The sequence below is a fragment of the Melozone crissalis genome, unplaced genomic scaffold (genome assembly GCF_028551555.1).
Source record: "Melozone crissalis strain CALT ecotype California unplaced genomic scaffold, PUWL_Pcris_2 ptg000034l_1, whole genome shotgun sequence".
Classification (NCBI taxonomy): Eukaryota; Metazoa; Chordata; class Aves; order Passeriformes; family Passerellidae; genus Melozone; species Melozone crissalis.
Window position 1 is genome coordinate 5,414,845 of NW_026535812.1, and position 12,475 is coordinate 5,427,319.

At 50.8% G+C, this 12,475-nt stretch overlaps 1 protein-coding gene across 1 annotated transcript; it reads left to right on the forward strand.

The window, feature by feature from the left end:
* Nucleotides 1-2,603: 2,603 nt before the first annotated feature.
* SENP2 (SUMO specific peptidase 2) lies at nt 2,604-12,133 on the forward strand. Its single transcript, XM_054283116.1, has 17 exons — nt 2,604-2,719; nt 3,807-3,862; nt 4,477-4,607; nt 4,806-4,872; nt 5,527-5,605; nt 6,214-6,343; nt 6,470-6,573; nt 6,978-7,066; nt 7,668-7,725; nt 8,750-8,813; nt 9,165-9,308; nt 9,462-9,593; nt 9,945-10,148; nt 10,251-10,330; nt 10,990-11,074; nt 11,319-11,414; nt 11,917-12,133. The coding sequence occupies exons 1-17, from the start codon at nt 2,604-2,606 to the stop codon at nt 11,992-11,994; spliced, it is 1,713 nt and encodes a 570-aa protein (XP_054139091.1). The 3' UTR covers nt 11,995-12,133.
* Nucleotides 12,134-12,475: the final 342 nt, after the last annotated feature.

Genomic DNA, 12,475 nt, shown 5'->3' on the forward strand with positions numbered 1-12,475 from the left:
CTGTCCTGCCTTGCCTTTCTTTACTTTGCCTTCCCATTCCTCCCCATCCCCTGCCTTTCTTTCCCTTGTTTTCCACTCTCTTACCTTGCCATGCCTTCCCCTTTCCCTTGTTTTCCCTCACCATGCCTTCACTTCCCTTCCTATCTCTTGCTTTGCCTTCCCATCACTTCCTTTGCTTTTCTTTCCCTTCCCTTCCCTTTCCCTCCCCTCCATCCAGGTTAACCCCCTGCCCTACAGGCACAGCTGTTCCACCTGCACTCGTGTAAAATAAAGGGATTTAAAAGACAGATTAAGCCTATTTGTCTTTGTATCACTAAAATCACCTGTGTGCCTAGAACCACCCACCACTTCCCAAATTACCTCCCCAGTGGAATTACTTTGTTATCCCAACAATTTGGGACTGGAACCCCACTGCAGTCACACGAAAGCTGCACTGAAGGTAGAGAGGTTTTGAGCAATGCATAAATAATGAGCCATCATTAATAAATATTTATGGAAATTCTCTGCTCCCCCTCTGCTGTAGGAGATGGGACAGATGTGATCCAGGTCTGTTGAGCAGCCAGGAACTGGATTTTGGTTTGCGTGCATCAAATATCATCACTTTGAGTCACAACACGTCAGTGCTCTGAGCAAGATGCTCAGGGGCAGAATCGGGATGAAGTCATGGAGGGAACCAGCAGCTGCAAAAATACAGGGATTGGGAAATGCAGCCGACGTCAAACTGCTCTGGGAAGGCATGGCAGGAGTTACAACACAGGCACTCCTGGTGTTTTTTGGGGGAAAAAATAAAAAGGGGGAACTTTTGCTGCACGGAAAGCAATAAAAGAAGAAAGAAAAGAAGAAAGTTCTCTCAGTCTGGTGACATTGTTTTCATTAAGGTTTAATTTATTCATGTATTTGGTTATTGGTGTTTCAGAGATTGTGATAGTCTGCACATCAACACTGCGGAAGAGAGAACCAGCTCATGTAATTCCACATTCGTTATTCTGTGTTTGGGATAAACTCATTCCAGCTGCACAGGTTACCGGGACGTGGATGTGCACTGATCACTCCCACCCCACGGACACAGTCTCCGCCTCACGAAAATCCAATCACAGGCGTTAAAAACAATTTGTCAGCCCTAAAATCCTTCTCCTTTCTACTGTCCCGGGAGAATGAGGAAGGGATTGAGGGCGGCTCTGCAGGTCCTGCGTGAGGCTGCCGTGCCCTCTGCTGGGCTCCGCATCCAGGCTCAGCCTCCTGGAAATTAAACCCCAAAAATAACCAGGAAGGTCTGTTTAATTGTGAAAAAATGCATTTTTCACATTAATTAACGCAGACCCCACCCTCGTTTAGATTCCCTGCGGAAGCTCCTGCGGGCAGAGCTGCCCCAAAGCGCTTCAATTTGCCCCTTTTCCTCCCTGCTTTGCTTCAAATAGGCTTTTTGCTCCTGAGAAAAATGCTGGAGCCAGCTTGCAGCCAACAGGAAAAGCATAAAAAACCCCTTTTGCCACCGAAATTCGGGAATAAGGAGCAAGCATTACTGCACGGCTGGCTGTAGTTGCTACACGTGCTTGTTAGCCAGGAGATACCAATCTATCAGCAAAGTGTTGCATATTCCCGGGCAATTTGTTACTTTTAGGGCCCCTCAACTGGGTTGGGCTCCCAAAAAGGTTCCTTCTCCGTGATGGGCAGCACATGGACCATTGGCACCCCATCAACGGGAATGACCCAGCGGCGCCGTTCCCGGGGCGCCGCCCGCACCTCGCGCTGGAAGCCGCGGCTCGAGCCGCTCGGTCGCGGGTCAGTCGCGACAGCAGCAGCGGGCGAGTGCGATGCCGAGCAGGGGAACTCACCGATGCGAGCCCAGCGCCGCTCGGTGAGCGCCGGGGAGAGGATTCCGCACCGGGGGCACACAGGGGCCGGTCCCTGCTTTTCCTGGTATGCCGTGGGTTCTGCCCTCCGGGGAAGAACCAGAGCGCCGGGAAATGGCCAGCGAGTCCCCACCAAAGCCCGAGGGCCGAGTGCCGGAGCAGGGAAAGCTGAGTGTGCCAGGGCAGAAGCTCCTGACCCGGCAAGGGGACAAAGCTCTCGACTCTTGGAGTAGGGAAACCCCTTGCCTCTGGGAGAGGGCAAAGCCCTGACCCAGCCGTGGTAACACTGGGGGAGAGAAAACGGGGCAGGAGCAGAATGGGCAGAAATGGCCCAAATTGTGGCCGGGGAGTGTTGTAGAACACGCGCGCACGTGGCTCCGGCCCGCCGGGCGCGGGAGGGGCGGGGCGAGGCCAGCAGGGGGCGGGGCGTGTGTGATGTGGGCGGCTCCACCAGGGATGTGGGCGGGGTGTGTTGGGCTGTGGGCGGGGCTGTCGGGGCGGGGCGTGTGTGGCTGTGGGCAGGGCCATCAGGGTTGTGGGCAGGGCGCCATAAGTGCTGTGGGCGTGGCGTGTGTGGCTGTGGGTGGGGCGTGTGTGACTGTGGGCGGGTCCATCAGGGCTGTGGGCGCGGTGTGTGTGTCTGTGGGCGGCTCCATCCGGTTTATGGGCGGGCCCCGTGTGTCCGCGGGCGGGGCGTGGCCGCCGTTGGCGGCGCGGGGCGGGGCCCGGCGCCGGAAGTGCGCGCGGTCCATGTACCAATGGCTGCTCGCGGTCCTCCGCGCCCTCCGCGACGCCGCCCGCCAGGCCCCGGCCTCGGCCCTCGCCCTCAGCCCGGAGCCGCCGCGCCGAAAGAAACCGGCCCCCAGGTCAGCCCTTCCCTTCTCGCCGCGCTGCTGCCCCGCTGCCCGGCCCGGTCAGCCCCCTCACGGCCCGCCGCTCCCCGTGTGGGTGTGGGCAGCCCCTGATTAAGCCCAGGTGTTGCCCATGAAGCGGCCCGCAGGTGCGGAGGCGATTGTGGGTCGCACACACCGGTGCTCGCTGGCTGTGGGTGCCAGGTGTTCCCAATATCCCTTCATTCCCTTTCCGCAGGCACGGGGAGCGGGGCTGGGCATTTAGGGCCGGTGTATTGGGGAGCAGGGCACACACACACAGCCGTGGGTATGGGGGGCTGCGGGCACGCCATGGATCGAGGCTGGGGGTGGATAAAAGGATGGTGCCTGCCCACATGTTAACCATTGTGCTGCCGGCGGCGATGGCCGAAGCCCCTGGGTGCCTGCTGCTCTGTGGGATGTACGGACGGCACTGTGTGCTCTGGGGCTGGGGAAGGCGGCTGCTCCCTCCCTCCCTCCCTCAGTGCCCCAGGACAGCGACAGAGACCAGGGAATGTCTCTGCAAGGAGCCCCGCGTTGTGCCCGCAGTTTGCACCGAGGAGCAGCTCGGAAGGAATTAGCTCTTGGGGAGGGGGGAATAAAAATAGGAACGTTCTTTGTGCTGTGTTCCTAAAGGAGACGTTTTTAACGGACTTAACGATGGTATCAGCCGGTGAAAATCCTTGGGTGGGAAAGGGTGAGGCTGGGGATTGTTTCAAGGGTTTGTCCCCGAGCTGACTCAGCAGGAAGCTGCTGGAGTGGATGTGAGCAGGGCTGGCATTCCCACCTCGCATTTCCTGTTCTGCCCAAACTTTCCTTTGAGTGGCGTGAAATTGGATGGCTTAGTGACCTCTGGAGTGCTTCTTTCCTGGAGGAAAAGGGGAAGCATTGCATATTAAGGCATTTTTTGGTGGTAGAGGCAAACACAAAGCACGTGGAGGCATTAACAGAAGGAGAAAATGAGGCCTGGTCTGCTTTAGTGGGGTGATCAGCTCTCTGGGAGGTGATGTTGGGGAAATAGGAAAGCCCCCTTTGGAAGTTGAGTTGTGCTTGCAAAACATTGTTCTGTCTGTTCTTCCCCCAGTGTTCTGTCACCTGTGGAAGATCCTGAGGAGATCCCTGCAAAGAGGCCAAAAACAGGTATAGCCCCTCACAGAGAGGTTTTATGTGCCTGATTTTTGGGTTTGGGGTACCTTAGGGAGCTCTGGATTAGGTACTTCAGGAAGCTGTGGGTTTTTGAGCCTCTCCTGTGGCTGGAGGGACCTGGGCCCATCGATGATGTGGCACTTGGGACATGGGGCAGTGGTGGCCTTGGCAGTGCTGTGGAAACTGTTGGACTTGATGCCCTTATAGGGTTTATCCAACCTTGATGATTCTGGGATTTTCAAACCAAGTACAAGATGGGAGATCCTGGTCAGATGAAGGCAGGAGGAGAAGCAGGGAACAACTTTCCATCCTGGGAGGGCCATGGATAAATCCTGGCAGGGCATATCCCAGCTCTTCCTGGCACTGAGCCCTGCAGGGCAGCACAAAGAGCATTTTCAGTCAAGGCTGTTGCTGTTCCGTGGGGGATGTGGAGCTCCCTGATTCCTACTTGGGAGCAAGATCCTGGGGTGCTGCTGGGCTGTTGCAGTGTTGTTGAAATGAGTTTTCTGCTCCATGTGGGATCAAGGAGCTGGGCTTGGGTGGAAGCAGGAGTCCCAAGCCCCATTTCCAGTCCCATTCCTTATGGCCTGGTGGTGTGGTTTTTCCAGAATGTCTCTCTGGGACTAACAAGGAGCCTGAAGAGGTCTCTGTGGCTGCCAAGTTGCCACAGAAGGCAACAAGTAGAAGCCAGGAGACTGAAGAGAGAGATGACTTTTCCTTCTCTGAGTCTGAAGATGAGGTGAGCAGGGATTTTGAGCAGGTGTGGGACCCTGTGTTACAAAAGTGGTGCCATCAGTGCCCCTGCCTTCTGCTGCACCCCATGGGCAAAATCATGGGCTCTGAGTCAGAACACAGCTGGCTGGATTTCAGGAAGGGGAGGTGCTTGCTTGGATTCACATTCAGGTTATGCTCACCCTGGTACTTGCTTTTATTTCAGGTTGTGTACATTTCTTCTGACTCTTCGTTTGTAGCATCTGCAGAGGATGAGGACGCAACAGAACCTGGTAGGGCTGACAGCAAATCCTTTACTTGTTCCTTTCTCCTGGTGCTCTGGGGGCTGGTTGCTGAAGGCAAAATATCTGGGTAGCACCCAGGAATAGTGGAGGGTGAGCTCTGTTTCTTCCCTGCATCCTCTGTTGCTTCTGGATTGGAGCCAGGGCTGGGAACAGGCTCCCCAGGGAATGGGCACAGCCCCAAAGCTGCCACAGCTCCAGGAGAGTTTGGAAAATGCTCTCAGGGATGCACAGGGTGGGATGGTTGGGGTGTCTGTGCAGGGCCAGGGGTTGGGCTGGATGATTCTGTGGATCCCTTCCAAGTGGGATATGCAGTGGTTTATCCCAGGATGCTCATGTGGTTGTGGATCCTGGATATTAACTGCCTTGGATGCAGTTCTAGTGTGTCCCAGTGCTGGCTTGCCAGAAAGAAATTGTTGTAAATGCTGATTTTAGGTAGCAGAGCCTCAGAACCCTTCTGTATTAGGCGTAGGCTGGCGAAATTCTGTAGTTGCCAATATGAAAATATCCTGAAGCAACATAACACAAATAATATTAGAAGTTGAGGGATGAAATGGGAGTAATTTATCTTTGGTGAAGCTCTTTAAATTCACATAACTCCTGTTTTCCTGACCACTTGCTGAGGCTTGTGCTCTTCTCCCACAGACGAAATGCCTTGTGACACCAACCCGTGCATGACTGAGGAATCACCATCCTCTCTTTGTAAGAGAGTTCCATATCTGAGGTAAAAAACCTTCTGTTTTCTTCCACTTCTGCTTTTTAGGGTTTCTTGCCTTTCATTTTCATCCTTGAACTTCCTCTGTTGCCCAACATCCATATTTGTGTCCACAGAGCAACATTTTTCCATATTCTGTGACTCCTCCTGGCTGCCATACTGAGTGAGATCTTAGTTATGTTCTTGCCTTTGACCAATTTTAAACTTTCCCTTTAAATCCAGACAGTTGATGGACTCAGAAGATCAGAGAAAAATGAACAAGTTCAACACTCTCACCCCCTGTGGTACGAGGAAGTGTTGAACTTGGGAAGAGGCTGAGACCAGGAATGCTAACAGAAAAAACCCACAACTACAAAAAAAAAAAATCCCCAAAAACCCCAGAGAATTTCCATTTCCCCAGGGAATTCCATTGGGAAACCCTTTTATGTTTTTCCTCTAAGGATGTTCAGCTACTGCCACAAGTCACCTAGAGAGATATTGGAAAACCCTCCCCAACATGGTCCTGGGCAGCCTGCTGTTCCTCCTTGAATCAGGAGGTGCTAATTAAAACCTAATTAATAAATCAGGAGCTTTGAATGGTCTCTTAACACCATTTCTTCTGCCTTTGTTGTTTGCAGCCTGAGCAGGAATAACCACATCCGAGCTGCTCCTGAGAGCCCTGTCACACCCAGGCCCCCCATCAAGGAGCCAGGTCCCCACTCTCCAGGAGTCAGTGGCACCAGGAGGCCTTTGTGTGCTGCTGAAGAGGTAAATTGGGGAGCAGGGAATTGTTTTGGGATGAAACAGCTGTGGAGTTGCTGTACAGTTAGGCTGAGACAAAAGGAAGGGCTGGGAGTGCTTGCTAAAGTCTCTTTTTTCCTTCCCTTCTGCAAGGATGTTCAGCAAGCAGAAAATAAGAAATACAAAGAGCTCTTGAGTCTGTTCAAAGAGAAATATTCTGGAAGACTTACTTCTCCACGATCAGCAAGACTCAACAAGTAATTATGAGCAAAATAACCCTTAACTTTCTGGTGGTGAGTTTGTTGTGTGTGGAAGGGGAGGAGAATTGATCTTTCCTACTCTCAGGGTTCTGGACAGAATCAAATGTAATGATTGGAATAGTGGAGACAGAAAATTTGACTCTTGTATGTTCAGTGTGTCTGAGCTGAAAGTGGCCAAACTTCTGGATGTAAACTCCTCAAAATGCCCTTTGCATCTTGTCATGGAACCAGTGACAGCATGGCTCTGTTGAGGATTAAACAGCCTAATTTTACTTTATATATTTCTGTTGCTTTCATTTAGCCAGTTGTGTACAAATAGCCGTGTGCTCTGCAGTGAATTGAGGTGCACTGGTAACAAATCACCTGTAAAAACTCTGTCCTTTTCTTCTGCTACACCCAAGAGTTCAAACCAAGGAACCAGGGATGACTGGGAGTCCCCTGAAAGAGCAAAAACCCAGAGGTGCCTCTCCACCTGTGCCACAAAGGACCAGTGAGTATCCCCAGGGCTGCTCAACTCTTGGTACAAGTCCAGCCCAAACAGGGCATTTTCCTCATTATTGGCTAAACTGGCTTTGTGAGGGTTTTACTGAAGGGCAAGAACTGGTTTAAAAATGGTATTTGGGAGCTGTGGCAGTGCAGTTTGTAGCTGGATGTGACCCCACTGCACAGGAGAAGGTTGTACCACCTGTTTTACCTGCTTTTTTTGTACCAGGGGAGGGGGATATTTGACTCTGCACCCTCAGAGCTGCACTGTAATCCCTTTTTAGTGCTAGACAGGACTATTTCCATAAAAGCAGAGCTTCCAAAACAAGTAACCTAATTACTTGTATATTTAATATTGCCCCAGGGTTTTTTTTCCCCCCCTGTTCATTACTTAAACACTTTTTCATCACTAACTCTTTCATATCTTGGACTTTGTGACATGATCATATGGGGATTAAAATTATTTCTGAGCAGGTGCCAGGGTTTGAACTTCGGAGTTGAAAATGCTGATGAAATGTCTGTGATGTCACCCAGAAACTCAGAGCTCTGTGCAGCTTCTGGATTGGGAAATCACCTCTCTGTTCTCATACTGCTGCTTCTCCCTGCAGGTGTCAAACATGGGGATGTTTTCAGCCCCCAGCTGCCTCAGAGGGGTGTCATGATCAGGTGAGAGTCTCTTCTAAGCATGGCTCTTGTTTCTTTTGGCTGTGTCTGCCTCCAGCAGCCCAGTCCTGTCCAGTGTCTCAGTGCTGGGGGAGAGGAGCAGCTGGTTTGAAGAGCTGCTCACAGCCAGTTGTCCCTCAAATCCAGTTCCCCTGTCACAGCTGGGCAGGTGTGGGATGTGCTGGGTGTTTTTTGGGAGAAGGAAGTGGGGGGTGACAGCCCAGGTTGTCCCTGGGTTTGCAGAATTGGTTTTTGCTCCCCAGAGTCTTTCTGCCACACCATGAATGAGCTGGCTTTGCATTTCCTGTGCATCCTGAACAAAAGGAGTAGGGAGCTTGTAAAACCTGGGGGACTGAGGCAGTTTTTGAGGCTTGCAGGATGCCTTGGGTTGGAGTGGATCCAAAAGGGAGCGTTGCTGTCCCCCAGCAGGGGCCAGTGAATTCTGGTGGCAGGATGGGAGTACAGGAGTGAAGGGAAATGGACTTTTGGCTGCAGCTCCAGGGAGGGATTTTGCTGTGGCTGCTTGGTGCCATCCTCTTCCTCCCCTCAGAGTGCAGATGGGGGCAGAGAGAGGTTTGGTTGTGGCAGGTGTGGTTTGGGGTGATTTTGTCCCTGTTCTCTTTCCCTTAGACACGAGCACTGTATTGAGCTGTGCATTTGTCCTGAGTTAAATTGTCACTGTCCCCTAAGCTCAAGGGAAGAGAGAAAATAACTTGTGGAGTGGCATTTGTCACCAGGAGATCACAAAGCACTTGATAGAGGAAGAGCTGGTTGCTTCCCTGTTTTCCAAAGATTAAAACTGAGGAAAAAAAAAAAAGGAGTTTGGCACCTGATGGTGGCAGAAAGTTTGTGAAGCTTCCAGCTCTTCTTTTGTCCTGGTCTGGCTGCTACAAAAGGAGTGGGGAAGGAAACTGAGATGCTGTCATGTGTCAGAATCAGCCTTGAAAAAGCATTTCTTATGCAGAATTTTGGAGAATTTCATGGGGCAGTGTGGCTATCCAGCTCATTTCTCTTTCTTTTCTTACAGTTACTACACACCACCAGAAGACTCTCGTGGTCAGGGAAAGCGAGAGAAACGAGCTGCTTCAGTGGTAAGCTTGAGTTTAGTCACTGCTTCACTTGGCTTTCTGGAAAATATAACTCACCTCTGCTCAGGATTGAGATCCAAAATAAAATTTTAAGTGTGGAAATCAGAAATACTTACCTTGATCTCAGTTTGATACCTGCATGTGGAGGCTTTGTTGGGGATGTTAATCCAAGCCCAAGGAAAACCCTGCCTCTCTGGGCACTGTGGGAATGCAGTCACCAGTCAAATGTGACTTTGGGGATTGCTGCTGGGATGTGTTCACACAACCCCTTGTAGTTTCTTGCAGGATTCTCTGCCCTGTCCCCCCAACAAAGCCCTTGTGCTTCTCTCTGATTTCTGTCCTTGTGCCTGGCAGGGCCAGCGTGAAGCTGAGGTCCCCCAAAGAAAGTTGTTCCAGTTCCATGTGACACCTGTCCTGTCCAAAGACCTCTTCTTTGTGGACAGTGAGCCACTGCCATGCCTGGAAAAGCCAGGAGATGACCTGGCTCCTCTGACAGAGGTACCTGTGCTCAGCAGCAAGCCAGTGCTGGGGCTGGTTCAGCCTGCAAGGCTCCTTGCTCTGGCACTAGGGCTGCACTTGGAGCCTTCTGGGGGGCTGGTGTGCTCCATGTGCTGCTCCACCAGCCCTTCCCCACTGAATCCTTTCTTCCAGGCCATGGAGAGTGAGATCTCTGCTGCCTTTGACAGTGGTGAGCCTGAGGACATCCTGAGCAGGGCCTTCAAGCTCACTGTCACCCGTGAGGACATCTGCACCCTGCAGCCCCTGGGCTGGCTCAACGACAGGGTATGGGATCCTGCACTTGCTGGGAAATCCCCCCTTCCCTGGGCACAGGAGTCTTCCAGGAGCTCCACTGCAGAGCCCAGAAATAGCTGTGCACTCCTTATTTTGGGTACTGTGTGGGCTGCTGTTTCTGGAAGCTTTCACTTGCATGATGCAGCTCCCAGGAGTCAGTCTGGGTTATCAGAGTGGGTGTGGGGGCTTTAACCAGCAGCACAAGTCCTCAGTGTGAAATTCTGGGAGCAAAAGCTGCCAAGCTGGAGTTTTCTCAGCTCAAGGGTGGCCAGCAAGGATATGTTGCTATCTTTTTAATTTAGTGTCTTATCTCACATCTCACTTTGCTTCTCTCTGTTCCAGATCATGAATTTCTACATGGGTCTTCTGGTGGAAAGAAGCAAGAAGGAAGGATATCCAGCAGTCTATGCTTTTAATACCTTCTTTTATTCCAAGCTGAGCTCTACTAGCCACAAGGGAGTAAAGAAATGGACTAAAGGTGTGGATATCTTTGAGCATGATGTCATCTTGGTGCCTATTCACCTCAGAATTCACTGGACACTGCTGGTGAGTCAAAGTGGCTTTTTATTTAGGGGATTGGGAGAACAAAACTAGCAAAGTCCTTTAGTGTTTGGGGTGTGCTTTGTCTAAGTCACCTTCTCACCCCAGGTTGTAGACCTCCGAGAGAAAACCATCAAATACTTTGACTCCTTGGGACAGAAAGGAGACCACATTTGTAAAACTGTCTTGTGAGTAGCTGCTTTTGCTTTTTTTATCCCTTTTGCTTATTTGTAAGGCCTTTTCCCCTCCCCATGTGAAGTGTTTGTGCCCTGTCCCATGGTGCTCCTCACTTTGTACCTCTTCTGTATAGAATCCTCCAGAGTGTCAGAGGTACAAGTTCTCACATGTGCTGCACATCCTGATGTGTCTTTGTCACTAAAAGCCCTTCATCCAGCAGCTTTGTAGGGTGAGAGCAGGAGAGCAGCCTCACAAAGACAAATCCCAGAATCAATGAGGTTGGAAAAGCCCTCCAGGATCACTGAGCCCATCCCATGACTGATCCTCACCTTGTCACCAGCCCAGAGCCCTGTGCAGAGCCTTTCTGCCCTCCCCACTCCCACCCAGCTTGGTGTCACCTCCAAAGGCACTGAGGGTGCCCCAGACCCCTCATCCAGGTCATGGATAAAGACATTACACAGGGCTGGGCCCTGGGGAGCCCTGCTCACACCCCTCACTGTGCCTCTAAGATTGGAATTTTCCCTCCACATTCCTTAAATCCTCTGCTGTGAGGATCCTCTGGCATTTCACTGCAATTTATCTTCCTGACACCTTTCAACAGCTTGTTGTTTTTGTTGTTGTTGCCCTAAATTAGGGAGATGAAAAGTGATTTTTGTGTTGTTTTCAACAGAAAATACTTGGAAGAGGAAAGCAGGGAAAAAAGAAACATTGAATTGACTGCTTCTGAGTGGACTCTTCACAGCATGGGCACAGAGGTATGGGAGCAATGCCTGGATTTGGAATGGGAGCTAGCACTCCTTGTCACAGAGGATTTAACACTGCCCAGGCAAGCAGAGGGAGATGATGTGCAGTTAACTGGGACTGTTCCTTGGGTTTGGGAGTGGTAAAGGGATTGTAGAAATAGGTTTTTAGGAGTAGGTGTGAGTAAAATGTGTGCTACAACCAGATTGCTGCTCTTTCAAGACAGATAAAAATTCTCCATGTTTTTGTATTCCTCAGGAGATCCCTCAACAAAACAATGGAAATGACTGTGGAGTTTTTGTTTGCAAATTTGCTGATTTCATCTCCAGAGACAAACCCATCATCTTCACCCCGGTGAGAGGGGGTGTAAACAGCTCCAGCCTTTCCCACACCCATGTGGGAGCCAGGGAAGCTGCACAGCAGCTGGGGCAGGGGCTGAGGGGTTGTTCCTCATGTCTGGTGTTTGATTCTTGGGCAAAATCGTGGAATCCCAGGGTAGTTTGGGTTGGAATGGACCTTAAGGACCATCTCATTCCAATGCCTGGATGCTGCAGCCAGGGGTTTAGGATATCTGGCCTTTGTAGCTCTTGGGTTAAATAAGTTTCCCCCTTGGAAAACTTCCCCTTGGTTTTTTTGCCAATTATTTGCCAATGTGGTGATCTTTAAATGCCCCTGTAAAGAAATGTGGGTGTTTGTTGGGTGGTTCTGTCACCCTGGTATGAAACCCACCCTGTACCCAACTAGCAGGTGCTCAAAAGCAGCTTCCCACTCAAGAATTTCCTGGGTGTTAATGGAGATTTCCTGCCTCTTTGTCCCCTGGCTTCCCATGTGATGGATTTTTCCTGTTTCTTTTCAGGAACACATGCCTTACTTCCGCAGGAAGATGGTGTGGGAAATAATCCATCAGCAGCTGCTGGGAGACATGCACTGTTAGGGAAACACTGTTCTGTGAAAGAGTAGTATTTATTTCCTATTGTTTAGCTGAGATAAGATAAATATTAACTTATGTAAGAGCCTTATTGTATGGGAGGTTACTTGTTAATAGAGTAATTTATTTTTTAATTGAAAACTGATCTGCTGTCTCTGTGCGGTTTTTAACTTGCTCCCCATCTGAAGAACCGGGGCTGTCTCCTCTCCTGGTGGCCCTGGGGACATCCTTGTGCTGCTCCTGACCCAAAGACCCACAAGGTCCCTGCAGCGGGGCTTTGTCTGTCTCTGCTTTCACTGATTGTGCCAGATTGAACCAATCTCAGGGCAGATTCTCCCAAGAATGAACTCGTGTTTTATCCTTACAAATAATTAATCAGGGATAATTAATATTCCCTGAGGATGCAGAAGATCTGAGCATGAGGATGCAGCAGCTGGGAGTGTTTGAGGTGTCCTTTCACCCTTCCCTTTGGTTCCTCCTGTTTGGG

What these genes read in the sequence shown, in the direction of transcription:
- SENP2 (XM_054283116.1), top strand. Translation starts at nt 2,604, where the DNA reads ATGTACCAATGGCTGCTCGCGGTCCTCCGCGCCCTCCGCGACGCCGCC. An exon ending in CGAAAGAAACCGGCCCCCAG is followed by an intron (nt 2,720 to 3,806) that starts GTCAGCCCTTCC and finishes TTCTTCCCCCAG; the next exon opens with TGTTCTGTCACCTGTGGAAG. An exon ending in GAATTCACTGGACACTGCTG is followed by an intron (nt 10,149 to 10,250) that starts GTGAGTCAAAGT and finishes TTCTCACCCCAG; the next exon opens with GTTGTAGACCTCCGAGAGAA.